General features: G+C 38.9%; 1 protein-coding gene across 3 annotated transcripts in view; it reads left to right on the plus strand.

Annotated features, from left to right (window-relative positions):
- Positions 1-22,151, plus strand: part of camk1b (calcium/calmodulin-dependent protein kinase Ib) — a 50,940-nt gene that overhangs the window by 567 nt on the left and 28,222 nt on the right. For 2 of the 3 annotated variants that reach the window (XM_036152206.1, XM_021322735.2), the window contains exons 2-3: positions 4,914-4,926; positions 13,296-13,409. In XM_036152206.1, the coding sequence (XP_036008099.1) occupies positions 4,916-4,926; positions 13,296-13,409 (125 nt within the window). In that variant the 5' untranslated portion in view covers positions 4,914-4,915. The remainder of the gene's footprint in view (positions 1-4,913; positions 4,927-13,295; positions 13,410-22,151) is intronic. The other variant, XM_012874899.3, reaches the window with a different exon arrangement.

Raw genomic sequence — 22,151 nt, forward strand, 5'->3', positions numbered from 1 at the left:
TCAAGGTCTTGAGGAGCCCCTGCCGATGGTATTAATTAATCCCCCCCAAACACACGTTGAGCGCTGCGTTGAAGTTGCCGTGATACAAAACTGTCCTCTGATTTTATTGCCTTATTTCCACCCATTCTCTTCCTCTCAAATGTGAAGCGTGCTGATCAATTAATAGGCCCACATTAGAGGATTTGTTGTGCGTCATTAACACAGGCCGACCAATGACCCCCATCATTAGCCAGTGGGCGCAAGGGGCTGATTGATATGCAGCCCTGCTGAGGCACTGTGCCAAGCCCTTGAAATCTCTTCTTTTTTTGTGTGTGAATCAAACAGCAACTGATGATGGGAGAGACTTGAGTTAATGAACTGTGAATCACACGGACTGCTTTTTCTCTGTTTTGCGCTGGGAAAAAAAGAAAAGAAATATGTTGCACTTGGCACGGTGGGGGGAAGCGCTCGCCCACTGCTGCAGAGGCCTTGAGGTTCTGATTTCATCAGTTTGACCTGATGAATCATTTTTTTATTGGTATTGTAGCGTGAAATGTGTGAATGGAGCTCACTGTCTTGTTGACTTTGGCTGTGCCAAGCTTTTTTTTGTTGTTGTTGTGAGTTTTATCCAGCACATATGTGTGGTCGTCTGCGATTTTCTCAGAAATTCTAGATATCGTGTCAGATAGGGTGTGAAATGGGATCCAAAAACCGAGGCGCTGATGAGGAAAAGGCATACCTTGGGTTGTCAGACTGATTGTATCAGTCAAGCTGAATCCTGCCATTAATTTTTTTTTTGTGGGCCTTAAGCAGTCTTTTTCCATAATGCTATGGAAAGTATCCCCACATTTACCGATATCTTCAGTTTTTGCTTAACTTCAAACTGCAGTCTAATTTTATGCAAGACAAAGGTAACCTGCTATAAAGGGCATTGTTCCATGTTATTCTTTTTTTGTAATTAATGGGAAAAAGCTATCTGAGCCAACCTGACTATGAAAATGTAATTGCCCCATGGCTGGTTCAGACTGATCCTTTGGAGTTAAGTCCAGGCTTTGACTAGACCACACCAAAACCCTATTTATTGTTTGTTTTATGACATTTCGAGGTAGATTTACTGTTTCAAATCATTATCCTGCTGCATAACCCCAGTCTACTTGAGACTAAGGTAGCCAGACATGGCTCTATCATCAACTGATAGCTAGACATTTTCCTTCATTTTTTTTTTTCTGTTGGAGAGTCGGATGCATGGTTCCATCAATTACAGCGAGTCACCCAGGGCCTGAAGCAGCAAAAGCAGACTATGACCATCACAATGATCAGGGTTGATTTCCAGGATAACATCCTTTTTGTGAAATGCTGTGTTAGTCTTACAGATATAATGCGGCACACACTGTTTCTGATTGTTCAACCATAAACACTGACCTTAACTGAGGAAAGTAAGGCATGCAGTGCTTTAGATGTTTTTTCTGTGACTGCTTGGGTATATTTCGGCAGCGAAGGTCCAGCAATGTCCAAAAGCCTTAAAAATGGCTTTGTAATCATTTTACAGACAGTGGCTTTGCTTCTCGTTTGCTTTTCGGTTTCATTAGAATGTATTTTAATCTACTTAATGTTGTCAGACAAGTTCTTTGGTCTGCCGTAATCAGGTCAGAGTGTTTCTAGTGTAAGCGAACTCAGATTTCCCAAAACTGTGTACAGTTAAATCAGGGGTCACCAACATGGGGCCCGCGGGCACCAAGTAGCCCGCGAGGACCACATGTGGTGCCCACGAGCCTGTTCTAAAAAAAGCACAATCCACCAGTGAGCTGCATCTAAAACATTGTATTATTCCATTACTCTCCCTGTTCATTCACATTTGGATTTATATAGATCTAAAAATGACAATGTCTATAACAAAGCATGAAAAATTAGTTTATTTTACATAGATTCAAGGTGAATTCTGAATCTGAATCGAATTCAAAGGTCAGTACTGGTAGCCCGTCGTATGACACAACACCAGTGAAGGAGCTCTCATGTTCAAAAAGGTTGGTGACCCCTGAGTTAAATCATGTTTGAAAAGGGGGTGTGATTACTTTTCCACGTAAGACCGGGTTGCTTTGGATAACATTTCTCCCTAAATAAATAAAGTAATTGTGTAAAAACTGTGTTTTCAACTTATTCAGGTTTGTTTTGTCTGATAAAATGTGTTTTGATAATCTGTAACATTTGACTGTGACAGAAAAGCAAAAATCATTAGAAATCTGTCAAGGGACAAACACCCTTTCACAGCACATGTAAAGAAGTATTGACCAGCTAATTGAAGTTCATTAATTGATCCCAAAGGCTTTTATCTGTGGCTTAATTACTAGAGATTCACCGAACAAGCTTTACTCACTCATACAGGTCTTTTTTTTAACTTTATAAAATATAACGGTTCATGAACTTATTGCTGCAGTTTAATGCAACAATTTAAAGTAACAAACATTGATAATCAAATAATGTGTCTTCCATAGAGGAAGTGGTTCAACACAAAATGAAGTGGTCTATATTTAAGATTATTGTCATGAATGTATCAGGGCACTTGTTCCTTACTTTCATCTGATTTTTAGATAAACAAGGGGTTGGCGAAGTCCATGCCAAGTTTAATGTGTTTACAGAGTGAATTAAAAACAGCAAGTGTTTTCAGCTTTGGTACATTTTATTAACTGAAAAACAAATTTTCAGAATGCAGCTTTTTGATCAGCAGTCAAATAGAATCAAATAGTGTATGCAATGTTTTTTTTAGGTGTTTTGTTTTTTATGTCAGCCTGCAGCTTAAAAGACAACCACTTGGTGGCCGTATTTCACAAAGTTAAGTCCCGAATGGTGCGTTTTGTAACACTTCTCTTCCAAAAGAGAGAAAAGACCAGGTGCATACTTATGCAGATATTTTACCTAACCTTTGCTGTGTTTTCCCCTAAGTGGGAACTACTATAACAGCACTACTTTAACATTGCAGGATTGTCGTCTTTTGAATTTTAATTATAACAATCCCATGTTATAGATATTGCAGCAGTTTCGTGTGGAATTCCAGAGACCACAGAGATTGTTTTTCAAAAACAAAGTCACATCTAGAGTCATCCAGCAGGGGCTTCAAATTCCTCTTATTCCTGTTTTTGCTCTGACAGTTTAATATGGGAAGGATTTTTTTTAACTACAGCCACAGATGAGCCGGACCTTTATTGCCTAAAGAGATTTTTTTACACTTAGATCCCTTAAACAGGCAAAAACCAAAAGTGATTAGAGAAGGCATGCCTGTAAGTTTGCATCTGACCACACAGACCCGATAATTTCTGTTGTAAAAATATGAAATGGAGATGAATCTTAATTCTTAAACTGTTTGCTATCATTAGCTGTAATCAAGATGAATGATGTCCATTATTGTTCACATCACTCTTCTTATTCTCTCAGATATGTTTAGGATGTGTGTCCACAATTCTGTTAGAATGGTGATGAAACAATTTGTTGTTTTTGTCACTTCTGTTTTATTTTGTGCTTAATTATCACTTGCAGTTTCCAGTCAGGTAATTAGTCAGGACAGATTTGGCCTTTCAGGAAGGGGAGCCTTAAAGAGATGTCATCTAAGGCTACGTTCACGCTGCAGGTCTTGATGCTCAGTTCCGAATTTTTTTTGTTGCTGAAATCGGATTTTTTTCAGGTGGCCGTTCACACTACTATTAAATGCGACCGCCATCAGACTTCTGTCTGAACGGTTTAAGACTGCAATGCGACCCGCATGCACAGATAACAGCAGGAGACATCTCACAGCAGCGCTCTTTTTATGGAAGTAATGGTTTCTAGAAGTGTTCAATAAAGTTTTGTTAAAAAAAAGAAAAAAGCAACAAGCAAAAAAAAAAAACGCAGATACCAGCAGGCATCTTTCCTTGTTATTATTAGAAAGCTGTTGAGCAATGGGATCCGATAACATTAAGACATCACGTCAAGACGAAGTAAGGTAATAAGAAAGCAGCACCGCTATTAACAACGGTCTCTTATGGAGCGCTAACTGCTGCCGCTGTGTGTGGATGTGTAGTTGGAGACAGGAGAGTGATGTGAAAGATGGATAAAATGCAACATGACCGTTCAGACTGTGGACGCTTTGAAAAATATCTGACACGCATCCGAATTGGTACCACATATGGAAGTGTCACAAATTGGATTTTTTTTTTGGTTGGGGTAAAAAGATCGGATTTGGGTCACATTTCCCTGCAGTGTGAATGTAGCCAAAGTGTTTCACAGGTGCTGGAGAAAACACTTTTTTTCATATTTCAACATGTGTTCTAAAGATCGCCCCAAGTAAACTAATGAACTCTTTAAAAAGAATATCACTGTCTCTTTAAATTGGTTGGAGATGCAGTGTGTTTTTGAAGCTCTGCACAAAAGAAGAGAAAAAAAAAAAGAGTCTAATTTAATCACTGGAAACAGTATTTGGCCGATATCATAGTGGATCTGTCTCTGCAGGAATGTAGTCCCTTGACATGTGTTTTTGACATTTGGATTGGTTCAGAGTTTGGCAGCAGAACCATCCTACAGTTTGGACTCCTGCCAGAGACGGTCTTTGGAGAGCTGTCATAATAGGGGTGCAGTTGAGCCAACAGATAGAACAGAAACCATTTTTAAAATGTGTTTGATTTTCAGCTGAATCTTGGAGAAATCTTGGAAAACGAGTTTTGGGGAAATTAGTGGATTTGTCTAGACGTGCAGAGTTGTCAATCTTAAAATATGAGCCTTTCTCTGTGGTGTTAGCTTGTTTGTTTTATGTTTGATTCTGTGTTTGTGTGTGTGTGTGAGAGAGAGGGTATATCTACAGCCACTGCAGTAACGTTTATACTAATAACTGTGACTCCATGTCAGTTTGTCAAATTCAATCGTCACGTGTATATGTGTGTATTTCTTCTGTCTGCTGCACATCACAGGAATGGGAAACCAGTGAGTACAGCAACTTTCTCTGTGTAAAAAAAAAAAAAAAAGCAAAGCAAAAGAAAGGGATGAATGCTGCATGTGACTTTCTGCTCAGGGAATGTGGTTATGATATTGTGCATCTCCCAGCATCAGGCTTCTTCAGTCCTCTTGCTTCTTGGGGTTTAAGCGCCCTGTCTTCACCCACTGGTCAAAAACATGCCATCAGTGGAACCCGAGGAGCCTCTTTTTGGGTCCTCCACATGGTCATACTATACCTGCATGTGTTTTTTTCCTCTACGGTCCCCAATGTTTTAGCTTTGCCCCTTTTTTTGCCCCTACCTATGTGAAACTTTAACCTTATTCTGTTGTTTATAGCATTTGTCTGTTTGACAAACAGACCCCCTTGCTCATCTTTTGACCGTCCTAAAAATCTCCAGCGGCTTGAAAACTGTTTTAAATATGACATGCACCGCCTCTCAAAAGCATTTATACCTCTTGAACTTCATCGCTCGTCTCGTTGAAAACAAAAGGAATCTGAAAGCTGTGGCGTGCGTTTTGTGTTCAGCCCCACTTTACTCTGACACCCCTAAATCCAGTGCAGCTAGCTGTCTTCCAAAGTAGCCTAGTTGCTAACTAAAGTCCACCTTTGTGGCGTTTTTGTTTGTTGATGGCCTCCCAGGTTTTTAGTGTAAGAAACTGTCCCATAAAGACCAAAGAACAAGGCACGCAGATCAGGAGTAGGGTTGTGAGAAGGTTTTAAGCAGGGTTAGGTTTGAAAATAGTATCCCAGCTATTAAGACTCCCTGCTGCACAGTTTGATCCATAATCTGAAAATCGAAAGAGTAAGGCATAATTACAAACCCGCCAAGACCTGGCTGTCCATTCACACTGACAGGCTGGGCAAAAACAGCAGTAATCATAGAAGCAGCCCAGAGGCTTAGCTCTGGAGGAGCTGCAGAGGTCCACAGCTCAAGTAGGAGGATCTGATGGTCCGTCACAACCACTAGTTGTGCACTGTACAAATTGGGCCTTTGTAGAAGAGTGGCAAGAAGAAAGCGACTGGAAAGCCACAGGAAGTCCACACTAGCCATTTTCCACAGTCATGTAGGCGACAGAGCAAATATGTGAACGATGTTGCTCTGGTCAGATTACACTAAAAGTGAGGTTTTTGGCATCATTGAAAACCTTGATGTGCGTGGAAGCGAACGCAACTTCACGCTGAATGAACCTCATCCGGCATTCACTTTTGGTGGTGGTGTTAGCTTCATGCTGTACGGAGGCTATCGTTTAGCAGTGACAGGGCAATCACAGGAAAAAAAATACCGTTGGAGGATGAAAAAGCCTTGAAACTGAACTGGAGGTTCAAGAATGGCTCAGCTGAATCCAGAACCGACTGTAAATCCAATTGAGAACCAGTCACAAGACTTGATAACTGCTGTTCGTAGATGCTCTGTCTGACTGAGCTTGAGCTATTCTTCATAACACAAAGACTTGCAGCAGTTGTTGCAGGAAAAACTGAGTTGTGCTAAGTATTGACTCATGGAGGGTTGAATACAAATGCATGCCACACTTGTTAGATTTTAATTTTTTTATTTCAGTTTTGATAAAACAAAATGTGGAAACAAAGTATAATTTCCGCCTACTTCACAATCATGCGCTACTTTGTATTTGTCTGTCACATAAAAGCACAGTGAAATACGTTGAGGTTTATTGGCTGTTACATGAGAAAATGTGCAAAAGTTCAAGGGGTGTGGATACTTTTGTGCTGCACGTTGCCTCATAGGGACCACGACCTTCTGCCATTTAGGTCAAAAGACTGAGCGGAGTTTTTGGTGCATGCTGGCATTTGCTGGGCATAACTATGTGCAGAACCTGAATGCAAGCCAACGGCAGAACGGTTGATGCATTCAGACTTTAAAATAACTTTTGTGTTTCAGTATCACGCATTCTCAGTGCATGAATTATCATCTATATCTCCACATGAGCAAGGCGAGATGCTACAAACAAGGTGGATGTAAGAGGTGCTTTCACTGTGTCTCTGGCTTCAGTTTGTGCATTTTTTTTTCTTTTTGTTAATGACTTCTTCCTTCCTGGAATGGTTGGGATGGCCTGTTGAAATGTTGCTGATCAGATAAAAATGTCAAATGATTAAAAAAATGTCAAACCACAGTCTTTTCGTTGGTAAATAAATTTGTTCTGTATATAAAAGTCTTCCCTGCAGTGAATCAAAGTGACGTCTCAGAACTCGTCTGGGTTTCTTGAGGATGAAACAAAGAAAAACAAGCATGTTCCTCCCAATAGCTTCAGTACTTAACTTAAATTTATCACCTATAAAAATGCTACGTGGAAAAAAAAATTGGATGTATTCATTCCATCTGTAAGGGCAAATATTGGGACTTCCTTAGTTTTTTTTATTTTTTATTCAAAGGAATCGGAAAGAACTTTCTAAGGAAATCCAAACAATGCTATCCTCACTCCAGAGTGCATGTGCTCACCCCACCTGAAGCACCCACATTCACCAAGCCTTTGATAATGTTTTCTAAGAAATGGAGTTCGCAAAATGTTGCCCTAATAGGAAGAACATTAATTCCCACACATGCAGTAAACCACATCCTGCATTTGGATAAACAATCCATTATTCTTAAAACGTTTTAACCCTTTGCTTTTGCTCTCCAAAATCCTCTTCTTGGTTCTTTATCGACCACGATAGGATATCTCTAAATAATTTTCACATTGGAGAACAGACGTACAGAAAAAAACGCAGGAATCCCCCCCAGATCAGCTGCAGGGAAAACGCTGAAATAAAAATCATGCACTGTGATGGATCCTCAGTTGAGCGTGCACTTGGGCGTAAAGTTACAGTCTAATCTATATTGTTTGTTTTACTGTAGGGTTGTTGTTAGATGCAGGAAGCCGGGGTTGCAGAATGAGATTTACCAGCAAAGCTTTCACAGGCATTTAACTAGACTTCCTCTTTACTGCTTCCCTTAAGTACATCACTTTGCATGCCGTTTTGTAAAGTTTAACTCAGCAACAGTTCCTTTTAGTCCAGCGTCTGTAAATTGAAAGCAGATTAATGAAAAATACCTAGGATAAACAGCTGAAACCAGGACTTTGCATACACTCTATAAAAAGACAGACATTTTTAACTCACTGTAGAAACATTTTATCCGACTAAACCTTTCCAGTTTTAAGTCAGGAAGGGAGAAATTTTTTTTTTTTGATAAGTTACTTTAAATTCAGACAGTTACCTACAATAAAACTGCTGTGCTTTTAAGCAATTTGTGAAAGGCCGGAGAATGCTGCAGTGACTTTGTAAGCTTCTGATAGCTTAATTGACAGCTTCTGAATCTCATGTGATATCATGGTGAAATCAGCCAAGATTTCAGGATAAAAATTATAGCCCTCAACTTGTTCATAATTGGATCTCACATACAGATGCCCGGAGGTGCTCGATTAATCTATTCCCACAATTATTTGCGGGTATAAACGTAATCTTCAATGTTCAACCATCATACTGTTCAGGAAGGAGATTGGATGTGTGTCACAGACACTGTATAAACATAATTGGGTGTCAAATGTGTGAATCATACCTAGAAAAACAGCAAAACAAACTGAAGATCCTAGCTGACTATAGCTGACTATACTAACATGAGCTGAAAGGCCACATGGAGACAAAGAAGTCATTATTTCAAAAGCGACATAAAAACCCAGATTACAGTTTGCACATACATTTGGGGGCAAATACCGTAATATTTGGAGACATGTCCAACTGATAAAACAAAAATTGAAGTCTATGGCCGTAATAATCTTTGCGACATTTGGAGCAAAAATGCGAAAGCTTGCAAAACTGACTGAATTAGGAGGGTGGCAACATCATGTGTGGAGGGATTGCTGCAGTTCAAAAGAAAAAAAAATTGACAGCATCATGAGGAAAAAAAAAAACTTTATGAAGAAATATTGAAGCAACATCTCAAGAGTTCTTATCTCGTCAGGCAGAAAGTTAAAGCTTGAACACAAATGGATCTTTTACAGGAACAATAACCCTAATCACACCTTCAGATTAGTTACAGAGTGGTTTAATGAGAACAAGGGCAATTTGTTGGAGTGACCATCATAAAAGTTATGATCTTAGTCTTTTAGAAATTTGGGCAGAGTTTAAAAGGTGTAGAATCCTCAGTTACATCAGTCCTATGAGGAGGACTTAGACAGAATAACTGTAAACTACAATAAAAATCTTGTCAAATAATACCCAAACATGTGACCCAGACTATATCGCTTAACAAGCAAATTTACCAAATGCTAACATAATGTACATATCTAAACTTTTATATAAGGTGTATGCAAAAATCAAGTTTCGAATTAATAAATTGACAGCTTTGCTCCTGAAATAAATTGTACCTTTTAAATCTACCACTAAGATTTTGCATGTGTAATAAGTAAAAGTAATTCAGTGTTTTAATCCCACACCTTCTGCCTTGCGGCTGTCTAGTGTAAGCTTTAAGAGTCTGTGAAAATGCTTTTGAACTAAATGTGACATCAAGCTAAGCTGCCACCTGCTGCCATTAGACACCACAGCAGGCGTGACTCTTTAAGATAGTGTAGCGGCTCCTTGGAGTTGCCATGACAGCTTATAACTTCTGGCATTATCGGAGGACGCAACTTGCTCTCTCTCTCGCTCTCTCTCTCTCTCATTTTTGATCAATTTGCACAATGTAAGGTGAGCAAAGACATTTTTTTTAAATCACATGAGTATTTGGTGTTGCTACCCTCTACCTTCAAATCTGCATCGATTCCTGTAGGTACACTTGCAAACAAATCATGGATTCTGCAGAAATATAGTCAGGTGTCTAATCAACAAATTATATTTCAATTAAATTTTATTTAGATGACTTTGCAGCAATCCCCCACACTGAGCATGCATGAAGCAACAGTGGAAAGGAAAACTCCCCTTTAACAGGGAGGTAAAACCTCCAGCAGAACCAGGCTCAGTATGAACGGTCATCTGCCTCGACTGACTGAGGGTTAGAGAAGACAGAGCAGAGACACAAAAAAGCACAGAAGCACACATTGATCCAGGAACCCTTTCTGTGTTATATGGTGATGGAAGATGATGTGCCTCCCCTGGATAATGTCACAGCTAACTGAACGCCAGACCAGATGTACCTTCTATGAAGAGAAAAATGAGAGAGAACAAAGTTAAAAGTTGAAATAACAACAAAAAAAGCAAATTGGAGATGTACCCTGATGTCCTCCAGCAGCCTAAGCCTATAGCAGCACAACTACAGAAATAAAAAAACATTTTTTTAAGCTTAGTCTTAAAAGTAGACAGGGTGTCTGCCTCATGGACTAAAACTGGGAGTTGGTTCCACAGGAGAGGAGCCTGATAGCTAAAGGATCTGCCTCCCATTCTACTTTTAGAGACTCTAGGAACCACCAGCAGACCTGCAGTCTGAGAGTGAAGTGCTCTGTTAGGAACATACGGGGTAATCAGAGCTCTGATATATGATGGAGTTTGATTATTAAGGGCTTTATACGTTAGAAGAAGAATTTTTAAATTCTATTCGTGATTTAACAGGAAGCCAATGAAGGGAAGCTAAAATTGGAGAAATATGATCTCTCTTGTTGATTTTCATCAGAACTCTTGCTACAGCGTTTTGGATGAGCTGAAGACTTTGAACTGCATTTTGTGGACTTCCTGATAGTAAAGAATTACAATAGTCCAGCCTTAAAGTAACAAATGCATGGACTAGTTTTTCAGCATCACCCCTGGACAGAATATTTCTAATTTTGGCGATATTTCTAAAGAAAAAAGAAAAAGGAAACCCTGGAAACCTGTTTAATATGGGATATAAATGACGTGTCTTGGTAAAAAAAACCCAATATTTTTTAACTTTATTACCACAGACCAATTTAGTGGCATCCAGATTTAGTGATTGATTAAGAAAATCAATTTTTGCACACTCTGGTCCTAAGATGACAACTTCTGTCTTTAAAAGTAGGAAATTTAAATACATCGAGTTTTTGATGTCATTAAGACATGTCTTTAGTCGAAGAAAATGATTGAATTCATGAAGATTTATGGATAAGTATAAAATTAACACGTTATATACATGTCAGAGGGTTGAAACTCGGTGAGGAACAGCAAAACTGCGCTACAGAGGTTGTGGAAGACGGTTACATGCCACAGGTCATTCACTATGGCAAAACTGGAAACCGCAACATCCAAATGTTAGTTATGCTGCATCTGCAAAGTCTCTCCCGGACCAATATGTTAAAACAGACTGGTGTTACAATATGTGCTCTTCAAGCTCTTTTGAAGAAGCACTAAGAAACGGGCAACATTTCCAAAGGGAAACGCATCAAGCTTGTTTACCTTTGAATGTCCAGCAGTGCCATCAGCTCACAACAGGCAGAAATCAGTTGGACCCAGGTGCACCCATCCACTGTCTGGAGAAGTCTGGCTAGAAGCACTCTTTATGAAAGAGCTGCTGCCAAAACAAAAGTACAGTTTTGTGCATCCCTCCATGGACGTTTGCAAAGGTAACTTTTTGGTTAGCTGTTCCCACCACTGGCCTCCACCTTCAAAACCATTTCTATTTTTTGGGTTGTATCATTGTTGCCCCTTTAGTGCACCAGTTGTCAATTTCATTAACGCAACGCAGCTGACACGACTAACAATCACCCTGAATAAAATCAGATAAGCTAATTTCCTTAAAAAGTATCCTAATTATTAAATACTGTTTGACTGTGTTTAATTTCAGCATAAACTACAGCATAGATACAAGTATTCTGTGAAAGCTTTGGAGGTTTTAGAAAAACAACTCAATCTTTCAACCAGTCAAAGATCACTGTCCCCAGCCATCAAAATAGAAAGAGTATGGCACAACTGTAAACTTACTAAGACATGATCATCCACCTGAACTAACAAACCAGGCAAGGAAAGCATTAATCAAGGAAGCATCGAAATGCTGCATAGTAACTTTGAAGGAGCTGTAGAAAAGGTTCACATTGTAGTAGGACAACATCCCCAGACAAGCAGCAATGGAATGATTTTGTTTAATGGTTTAAAACGCACAGGTCAAAGTCCAGATCTACATCCAACTGAGAGTTTGTGGTCATACTTGCTCACAGAGGGCCTCTGTCCTGTCAGTCTGAGATTACGCTATATAGTAAAGAAGAAGCCCGTGTCCAGGTAATGCAAAGCTGGTAGAGACATACCCCACAAGACTTACGGCGGAAATTGCAACAAAAGAAGATTGTAAGAAGTATTGACCCAGGGAGATAAATACTAATGCACATCACACTTAAAACACCTTTTTTGGTAAAGAAAAGTAGAAAAAAACATGGTTTATTTTCCTTCCACCTCGCAACCATGAACTACCTTGTGTTGGTTTAGGACTTGAGATCTGGCAAAATGTGAAGAAGTTCAAGGGTTGTGAATGCTTTTGCCAAGGCACTATACTGGCTGACATTATAAAGGATTAACTCCTTAGATTTAAGTCTACACAAGGACACCCTGATTATTACTCTAAATCACGACTGCTCCAAAACTGCTTAGCGACAGTACAACATTTCAATTTGTATATTGAAACTCAAGCACCGATAGCCGTGCCACTCGAGTCAAACTATTCATCTTTAACTGCGACTGTTGTCTGTCTCTACAATAAATCGCTCTACTGCTTATTGTAAAGGCTGGTTACAATTAGAAACTTGGCTGCAGTCCCCCAAATGCTTAAAAGGCAACATCAATATTTAAATTTGTGTCAGGCTATATTTGGTCCTTTACAACCTAATTTATTGATACTGGAACACAAATTGCTATGATTAGCTTCTCAAAAACATCCTGATGAGTTAAGATTCACTTAGGAAAACTAATCCTCTTAATTTCTTTCGTAGAAAGTCAAAAAAGAAGCAATGTTCACTGTAAATTTCATTCTCTTGAAACATAAGTAGCTTATAAGAGATCTAGTTTCAGTTGTGTAATTGATTTTTGCCTGGCAGGGCGATAATGTCTGTTAGCGTCTTCTTTCAGACGAAATACATTTTATGTTTGCCTTTTTGTTTGCTACTCAGTATAATTTCTGCAGCATAATGATTCTGGCCAAAGAACTCCCACAAAGCAAATACACACCCCGCCTGGATTCGCTGGAAAGGATATGTCGGTTTTTCCAGAGTGATTCTGAATTAATAACACCTTTTTAGAGTTAGTAAAGCGTGAAACGCTAATATTTCGTGAGGGAATAGTTTTAAAATGTTTTCCATAATAAACAAATCAACTAAATGCAAACGAGCAATCCACAATTTGCTATCAGCGACTTTCTATGCTTTGTCAAACAGATGCACCGTATTTTGTATTGAAGCATTTCATTTTATCCTGTTTTCTTCCTCACTAGTATTGTTTCTGACTGCCACAATAAGAAGATGCCACTGGGTGAGGACGGACATGCCTGGAAAAAGAAGACCTCAGATGTCAAGGAGAAGTATGATTTCAAAGACATTCTGGGAACGTAAGTGTGTTTTTGCCAGCGGTAAAAAAACAATTTTTTTTACTGTCTGTTTCAGATTTGATTTCCATGTTTGTTTTTTTTTTGCTTGTAAAAAAATGTTTGTATCTTTACACATTTCCAGGTGGTTATGTAGCTTCTTTAATATTTTTATTTTTCATACTATACAGGCTACTGCTGTGGTAAACATGCTCCGCTTACGAATAGCTCGTTGAAGCTGAGGGGGCCATAAGCACAAAAGTCAGCACTGTGCAGTTGTTTTGAGTTTATAATTCAACTTTGATTTCAGCTCCAAGCAATCACAACACAATGTTAATGATAAAAAGGATCATTGAAATAATTTTACCGTATTTTGTTTAGCAAGTGAGCTATTAATACTTTCTTTAAATGCAATGTTTCCCAAGTTGGTGAGTTATGGTGACCTCAGTATCGACTAAAATAGTGGTAAATATGCATTGTGTTGTAGTATTGAGGTAACGCAAGGTTTCAAAGCGGCAGAAAGGTTTATATGGTTTTAAGCCCCTTTAATGAGATGCTAGGGAATGTGCCAGCTGGCTGAAAGACAGCTACTAAACATTTTACTCACAAGAAAGACCAATTCAGCTAGGAACATTACAGATTATGAAAACCCAGCATTTATATTTAATATTTGTATTTTGTTATCATTTTTAAAATGTATTTTAATTTTATGATAACAAGGACTATAAACGTCCAGCGACTTTTACTTGGAAATAGGCTTCGTCTCACCAATTTATTTAACTTGGCTAAATTCAGCAAGCTTTTTAAAGTTCCTGTAGCTAAGAAAAAAACATGAACATTTCCTGCCATAGACCGAGGATATAGAAAATATGCTCAAAAACTATAACTAAATTTAGCAGGTGTTTATTCTATTGTTAGGTGTATTTATCATTATTCTCAAAATAATAATAAGTTCTAGGCAACATTAGACAACTTAAATCAGTCTTAAGATCAGTATTATACAGTATATATAGATACCTTGTTGAACAACTCTACACTAAGTGGAGCTGAGTTATATTTACAATTTTGTCTGTTTTTAAATGACACTGGTTGTGCAATTGCTTGAAAATAGCCTTGGCTTGGGTTTTTGCAGGTCACGTGTTACATTTACATTTTTGGTTCTTCTTTTTCTTGAACACATTTGCCTGTTTTTTTTTTTTTAGCAGGATTCAAAGTATTGTAGAAAAGAAGATAGTCATTCAGATCTTTCATTTTGCACATCTTAACTAAAACCTATTTTTCAGCGGAGTCACCCAAGCTTGTTAAAATTTTCCACATTCGTTAAATGACATCGAATTTTGGGATATTTGCAGATCGTGTCCCTTTAGAGACAGAGTGGCCTTTTGTGGAGCACATAGTTTTTCTGGGTAATCTAGACCAATTACCCTGAAAACCTTTTAGCAGTCAGTCTGTGTCTGAGATAATTCAGTAATGCTCTAATAAATTGTTCATAATCAAATAGCCTCCTAATACTGTGTACCTTGGAGGCGCTTAAGGTGTTGAATTTTGTTGACGCTGTGTCATGCAAAACCTTTTACTCATTCTTGCAGTCTCCACAAAGCAACCACTAAACCTTGCAACACAAAGTTTAGAAATACTCCTGAAATTCTTGTAACAACACTGAAATGAACACACTTCAATTATGCATGTTTGCATTGGGTTTCCTTAATTCTTCATGTTAAAATAAGGTAGTTGAATATTTACATATTCTGTCAATTAAGTGAATTATAAAGCTGTTTATTAACCTTTGTTTAATTCTTGGATTCTAGCTTGAGTGTTTGTCACAAAGACTCCGAACACTTTATAACACCAGAACTAAGCACTGGCAACAGAAATAAAAAGCCCATATCAAAATCATAAATAGTAAACTGAAAGGTTTAGTAGATTTAATGCCCAAATAAACCAGTTTGCCAGGTGATTGCCTGTAGTTCTAATGACATGACATCCAACATCGTTTCACGCGTTTAGCCATATTTTGAGTTGCATTGCTCTGTGAAAATCTATTGTTTTTAACTTAAGCTAACACACATCAGCTACTGATTAAAAACGTATGAACCATATCTCATTTGTAGAAAATAATTTGTTACTATGGAAATCAACATGTCAAGCCTTCATTATTTTCCTTCCTATACCAGTTTAGGGGCGGGTTCCCTTTAATATTTACAGGAGCTTGCAAGAGAACAAGGCTTGTGGATACACAGAACTCTTGTTTGCATTCAAGTTTAGGTCCGTGACCCTCTGTGTTTATGTTGTAATACTAGCAGTAGATGTTTCTCTAAGGCGTCATACCTGAGCATCTCGAATTTCTTCGTTGTGGGACAATGAAGGTGTAAAGGTTCTTGTATTTAGACACACCCACATCCCTGTTTGTTCAGGATTAAGTCGCGTGAGAACAAAGTCCCTCCAAGTTAAAACGGAAGATTGTTTAGCGGCGTTAAGATGATTTTCTGACTTACTATAATCTGGTTGTGTATGTGCAGAGGAAGGACAATTGTACCACATTTTGTAAGAAGTTTCTTAATTTGTTTGCAACATGAATACAAAAAAAATAAAAATAATCTTTTCCCTTTATAGTCATCAGAGGGAAACTTGTCTCTGGGTTTAACCCATCCATCAGGGAGCGGTGTGCTGCTGACACTGAGTGGCACACAGGCAGCAATCTGGAAAAGGGTCTTGCTCAGGGACCCAGAGATTGAAACGCCAACCTTTGGTGCCTCTCAGAGACACAAAGTCACTCTCTAACCACCATGACAACAGTCTGGAAATATTGATATTCGTCTTTATCTTTAAATCTGCTTTATGTTGTCAGGTTTTTATGTAAGTGTTTCCTTGATACTTGCTGACTTTTTTCCCCCAGTTTTTGTAGTAAAGATGTTATCAATCACAGTTAATTCATAGCTTAGGAGGAGTGAAATTTTTTATTTTTCCCCTACGTCGGTCAGGCTGGTTTAGGTAGCTCTTTTTCTAAAATAAATCAAATAGTTATTTGATAAAACTTAATAAAGCTTAATTTCGTTGTTCGTTGTTGCCATTTCCCAAAGCATTTACTCAACAGTAATGTAAGTGAAAAACCCAAATCCCAGAAGACTCTCAAATCTGCGACCAGGTTGTGGCATAAAAAATGTATTTGTGGTTTCATCTTTAGGATCTTTAGAGCAAAATCATCTGAGAAATCAGCTGGTGACTGGTGTGTTGGCCATTCACAAACTCAAAGAAATTACCTTTTTCCTTTTCAATAAATGCACTTAACTGCTAGCAGGTAACGCCAACAAAAACAATCTTTAGTGTGGAAGTTGCTGCTACAGAAAGTTACGTCCATATTCTCTATTTTGTTTGTCAGCGAGTCTGAGGAAGCACAAAGAGTTTAAGAAGCTATTTACCAGTGGTATGTATTTCCTTCAGACATCAGTCAGCTGTTCAGTCAGGCTGCCTGCTAGACTTTATAGGGTGCTTATCATTTCTTCACCTGTTTTGCTTGTTTTTGTTTGGTCATGTAAAGGAGGCGTCTGTCATGGGATGTCTATACACACCCACCTTGGAGACATTTCATGGATTTTGCAAAGGGGCAAATTGACCTTGAGTCCACTTCGTCAGATACCATGAGAGCAGAAAACCCTACATGAAAATTGCTCCGTTTTTCTTTTTGGTCTTTCATTCCTTCATTCATGAGACATGCTGGATTTGGAAATGTCAGCAGCTCTCTACTCTACAAGAACAGGAGATCAGTAATGGGTCACCGATCTCAGATATGTACATCTCTGCAGCTCTGCTCGCAGCGATATAGAAAAAAAAAGTATGCAATATCATAATAGCAATAGCTAAGGTTTAGGCTGCGTAATAATGTGCCCTACGGTGTCTGTTGCTGTTATATCTACCTGACAAGGCTCCTTCCATCCTAAAATCATGTCCCCTAAACCTGTTCTTTGCAACAACTCCACACCTACATGAAGGATCCCATCTAAGCCCAGCTGATGCAGTCACACATGAAAAGCCTTCCCATCCTTTCAGCAGTGTCGCTGTCATTGTTCCAGTTTCCCACCTGCCCCTGGATCAGGGCTGAGCCCATCTGTGGAGAGATCACCCGCTTCCTGCCATCGCTCAGCTGTGTGCGCCACATTCATTCGCCATCGCTGGGTTGTTGTCTTGGTAACAACTGGAGACACTTTCCATAATGGACTCAAACAGTCTCTATGGAAACAAAGTTTTTGATTTGCTATTAATAATCCAGCACCGGGTACATATGTGTGCATTGTGCATGAGATAAACCCACTTACACGGGGAGAGCACAGAAACGACTAACAAGCATTCAGTTGTTTGTTGTTCTGCTTATTTATGAAGCATCTCGCACATTTCGACCATGAGGGGGTTATTAGCGACGTCGCCAAATCCTCACATTTTACGGATAAAAGTCCATCAATTTACCTGGCTGATACAAATGAAATCTAATTAATTAAATGCAAAATAAAGTGCTGTGTACTTAAAAGCACATTATGTACGGGGTGTGACTCTAATCACAAATACTCGTCTGTGATTTAAAAAAAAAAAAGCTCACAATTCACTCATTAGATATTTGAAGCAAAGGCAAAATAAAAGCATGAAATTTGTCACAATTGCATACAAGTTTTTTGTATTAAGTATAATAAATGCAACAAAAAAAATGCAGGGTATGAATTCCAGTGGCATGTGTTGATTTGTGCCGATAATCCTCAACTATGAAGCACATGTCCTGTAATCAAAACAGATGGGGATTAGCAAAACAACACTGGCCTGTAGCACTTTTAACTGCAATCAACTCAGATCCTCATCTGCCTCTAGTCTTTTATTTTAATTTCTGTTCCTATTTTAATCGCCCCCAGCCATTATCCCTGTCTGTGTCGGTCTTTTGTGGCCAGCACGGTGCATCCCTGCTGCCAGGAACCGAGACCTATTCTAGGTAGCCTTTGTTGTCACCTGCTCTCGGTGTCCCAGATTCACACCGGGTTCGCCGTAGAATAGGAATCCCAATGTGTCCCGCGGCCCTTTGAGTTCTGTCCGAAATTAAAGAGCCATGCCCTAGACCAAACGGTCATCAGGGTTATAATCAGTAAAAAATATTGTTGTTGCAATTAAACACATTGATGTATTCATACACACTGAAGTCAGTTTTGTTATAACCGCGCATATACAATTATTTTAATGGGATTTTATGGGATGGATCAGAACAAAGCGGTGCATAGCTGTAAAATGGAAGGGACAAGCTGCATGGTTCTTACCACCTTTCTCTGCAATCACAGCTGCACGTTTCTTGGGGATAATGTTTCTACCAGCTTGTTACATCGTGAGAAATGTTTGCTTATTTTTCTGGAACTTAGTGAGATTGTGTAGAGAGCATATACAAACACCAATTTTCTTGCCGCTAATGTCTTGGTGCTAATTGAGATTTAGGGCTGCATGTATACTTGGCCATTCTAACCCATAAATATGATTTGATTTAAACCATTCTGTTGTAGCTCTGAGTGTTCGTGTCGATCCAGCTCCTCTAATAGGTCATTTTCCAGGATTGTATTTGCCTCCATCCATTTTCCCATCAACACTGACCTGCTCTCCCTTCCCTTCCGGAGATAAACATTCCCACAGCACGATGCTGCTGCTACCGGCACTTTAGAAATAAACTTGCCTTGCTATATTTCACCTGGGGATGACGTGTTAAGGTTGTGTTCAAGTTGTGTCAGTTTTCTAATACTTGTTTTGCATGTTGGGCTAAATGTTCAGTTTTGGTCATCTAAAATATATTAAGCCTAAAGTGTCCAACAAATAGTTCTCCTGTGAGCAGATTCTCTCACAGGAGCTGTGGATCTCATAGCTTTAAATATTATTATTATTATTATTATTATTTTTTATTTTTTTTTAACCTAACCCTAAAGTTCTCCACAATTATAATCCCTGACTTATTCGCTGTTTTCCTTGGTCTCTGTGATGCCATTTGTTCACTGATGTTCTCCAACAAACCTCCGAGGCCCTCACTGAACAGCAGCATTTATTTGAATCATTTAATTTCGCACAGGTGGAATATCCTACTAAACAGTAGACTTTAAAAAGGCAATATGTTGGACTGGATTTTATTTTGGAGGAATCTGAGTGAACGGGGTGAATACATCTGCGTACCACACTTTTAAGATTTGTTTTTCCTTGTAAGGGTAAAGTTGAAAAACATGCAGCCTTGTCCTTGTGCTTTACCATTAATTGTTATTTTGTGTGGGCGTCAGACCTAAAACCCCAGTTAAAGGAATTAATGTTTGTGGTTATAAGGTCCCAGTGTAAAAATGCTGGGACACTTTCCAGGCACATCTATCAGTTTAAGTGTTTTTTTCAATCATTTGATCTGTTTTAATTCCATTTCAAATACTGACATCATGTATATCTTTATTTTTAGACATTTTCATTGACTTTACATGGATATTAGTACTGGATTGACCGCAGTAACCTTACACCCTATGAAAATATTCTTAGCCCAGGCAGCGCTACTCTGTTACAGTATTTGACTTCCATTAATTCTGCTGCTTTGTTGCAGCTTCTTCTCATCAGAGGCTGATCTCTGTATCTCAGAGCCTGGAAATAGCTTCATTTCAAAAGCGTTCCCACACTCGGCTGCAGGCTTTGAGATCTCTCTCCTGATGACAAACTGCGCTAATGAACCATGTTGACTTTTCTGACATTTTAAATAGCAGCACATGTTCTCATGCTGCGAGCAGAAACGGGGGGGAAAAAAAATCCTTGACTTTTTCTGCACGGACTGTATATCAAAAACACACAGGAGACGGGGAAGCAAAGAGGGGGAAGCCATGTGAGGAAGAGGAGGGTGAAAGTGGGAGAGGAGTAATCATCTAAAATCGTTAGAGCTGATGGGAGCGGCCTGCCTGACTCTGTCAAACGGTGACCCACTGGCCCCTGCCCTCGCTGATTTTTATTGATTTGGAACGAGTAGTGCGAGTGTCTCTGTGATTCATTACGCGAAGTATACCAAGGCTATAATTGTTTTTCCTGTTTCTTCTTTGCGTTTGTGTACTCTGTGTACAGTATTCTCCCAAGCTAAATGCTTGTATCAGACGCCTCTTTCTGTTCCCTCTGTGCCTTCCTCTCGTCGACCTTTGCCTCCGCTGCCCCCGTCTCCCTTCCTTCCTCTATGAATGAACAAAGAGAACCCATTCTTCTCCTTTCTTTTCTTTTTCCATCACAAGAAGGACAACAGATCACAAACATTTGCGTTGGACGGAGTCATCTTCACTCTTCAGAGTTTATGTCAACTAATGGGGCAGAACAATAAGATGTTTTTTAACTTATAAAGAGCTTAAACTGTTGTATGAGAGAAATAAAGATGACTTCTGGTTCAAACCCAAGAATGAACCCAAGTTGTTTTATGAAATAAAACCTTTTGTTGTGGCCTAGGAACCAGGCGGTTGCCAAAATAGAAAACTTCTGGTCCACATGTTTTGTGTTATTATTATTTGTACCTCTTAGCTGTATTATATAGGCTTTAATTTGCCGTCTTCTCACAGGCCTCCTTTCTGAGGGGAGAAGTTCAACGACTCCGAGCTATACCTGTTTCTGTGTGTTTTTATGTGCGGTCACTTCAGATGCGTTTGCGAACGGCTATGGTCTTATCTGGCAGAGCATTGGTAAAGAAGCAGCCGAGAGGAATGTGATAACTCATGAGGAGCTGCAGAGATCCGCAGCTCAGGTGAACAAATCTGTATTAGCCAAGCAGTCAACAAATCTGGCCTTTAATGAAAGGCGGGAACCTCTTGATGGAAAACCATTTGGCACAAGCCATGCAGGGGGACACAGAAAATATGTGCAACAAGCTTCTCCTGTCAGATCAAACCAAGATTTGGTCTCATCTTAAGCCAATTGAGAACCCATGTTTGTGGTTATAATGGAAAAAATATGAATAAGTCCAAGGAGTATGAAGACTTTTGCAAGGCATCGATGCTTTTGTTACAGTGCAAGTCTTCTTTTTCAAGAAAACATACAGGGTTTTAGTTGTACTAACTCTCATAAACTTCTAAGTGAATCCAGGCTGGATTGTCCTAACGTGTTAGCATTCATTCCAATAACTGTAGATAGTTTTAAATAAAGTAAAAATAATTTGAAAATGTATTTAGATTTGTGTTTTGAGGTTCTTCATAGTTTGGAAAGGTCTGGAGAAGTATCATCCCTATTATCCTTCTTGTTTCCTTCATTGTGAACCTTTCCTTCCTAGACTCCTTCCTTTTTTCCTTCTACTATTGCATCAATGTTTGTTTCTTCAGTGTTTTTTTTGTCCTTTCGTTCGTTTGTTCCTTCCGCCTTCCCCTTTTATTCTATATATCCCCATCTTTCCTCACTTTCTTGACTTTTCTACCTTTCTTGTTGATGTGCTTCCTTCTTTTGTTTTCTTTCTTGTTTCTGTCTACCCTTCAATCCGTTCGTCTTTATTTTTCACTTCTTCCTCTTACCGTCCTTCTTTCCTTGTCTCCTTCCCTCCTTATGTCCCTCCTTGTGTCCGTCCTTTCACGGTCAGTTTCTTGATATTTGCGGGGTTCATTTATAACCAGCCTGTAGAAATGTCTGCTGTACGTTGATAGAGAATCTATGTACACGTATATAAAAAAATTACCTAGAACTTGGGACATTTGAGTCTGGAAAACTTGATTGCTTCAATTTTTACATGAAAACTAAGTTATAACTCTGTGTCTTAGAGCACATTAA

This window comes from Fundulus heteroclitus, chromosome 20, assembly GCF_011125445.2.
Source record: "Fundulus heteroclitus isolate FHET01 chromosome 20, MU-UCD_Fhet_4.1, whole genome shotgun sequence".
Lineage (NCBI taxonomy): Eukaryota > Metazoa > Chordata > Actinopteri > Cyprinodontiformes > Fundulidae > Fundulus > Fundulus heteroclitus.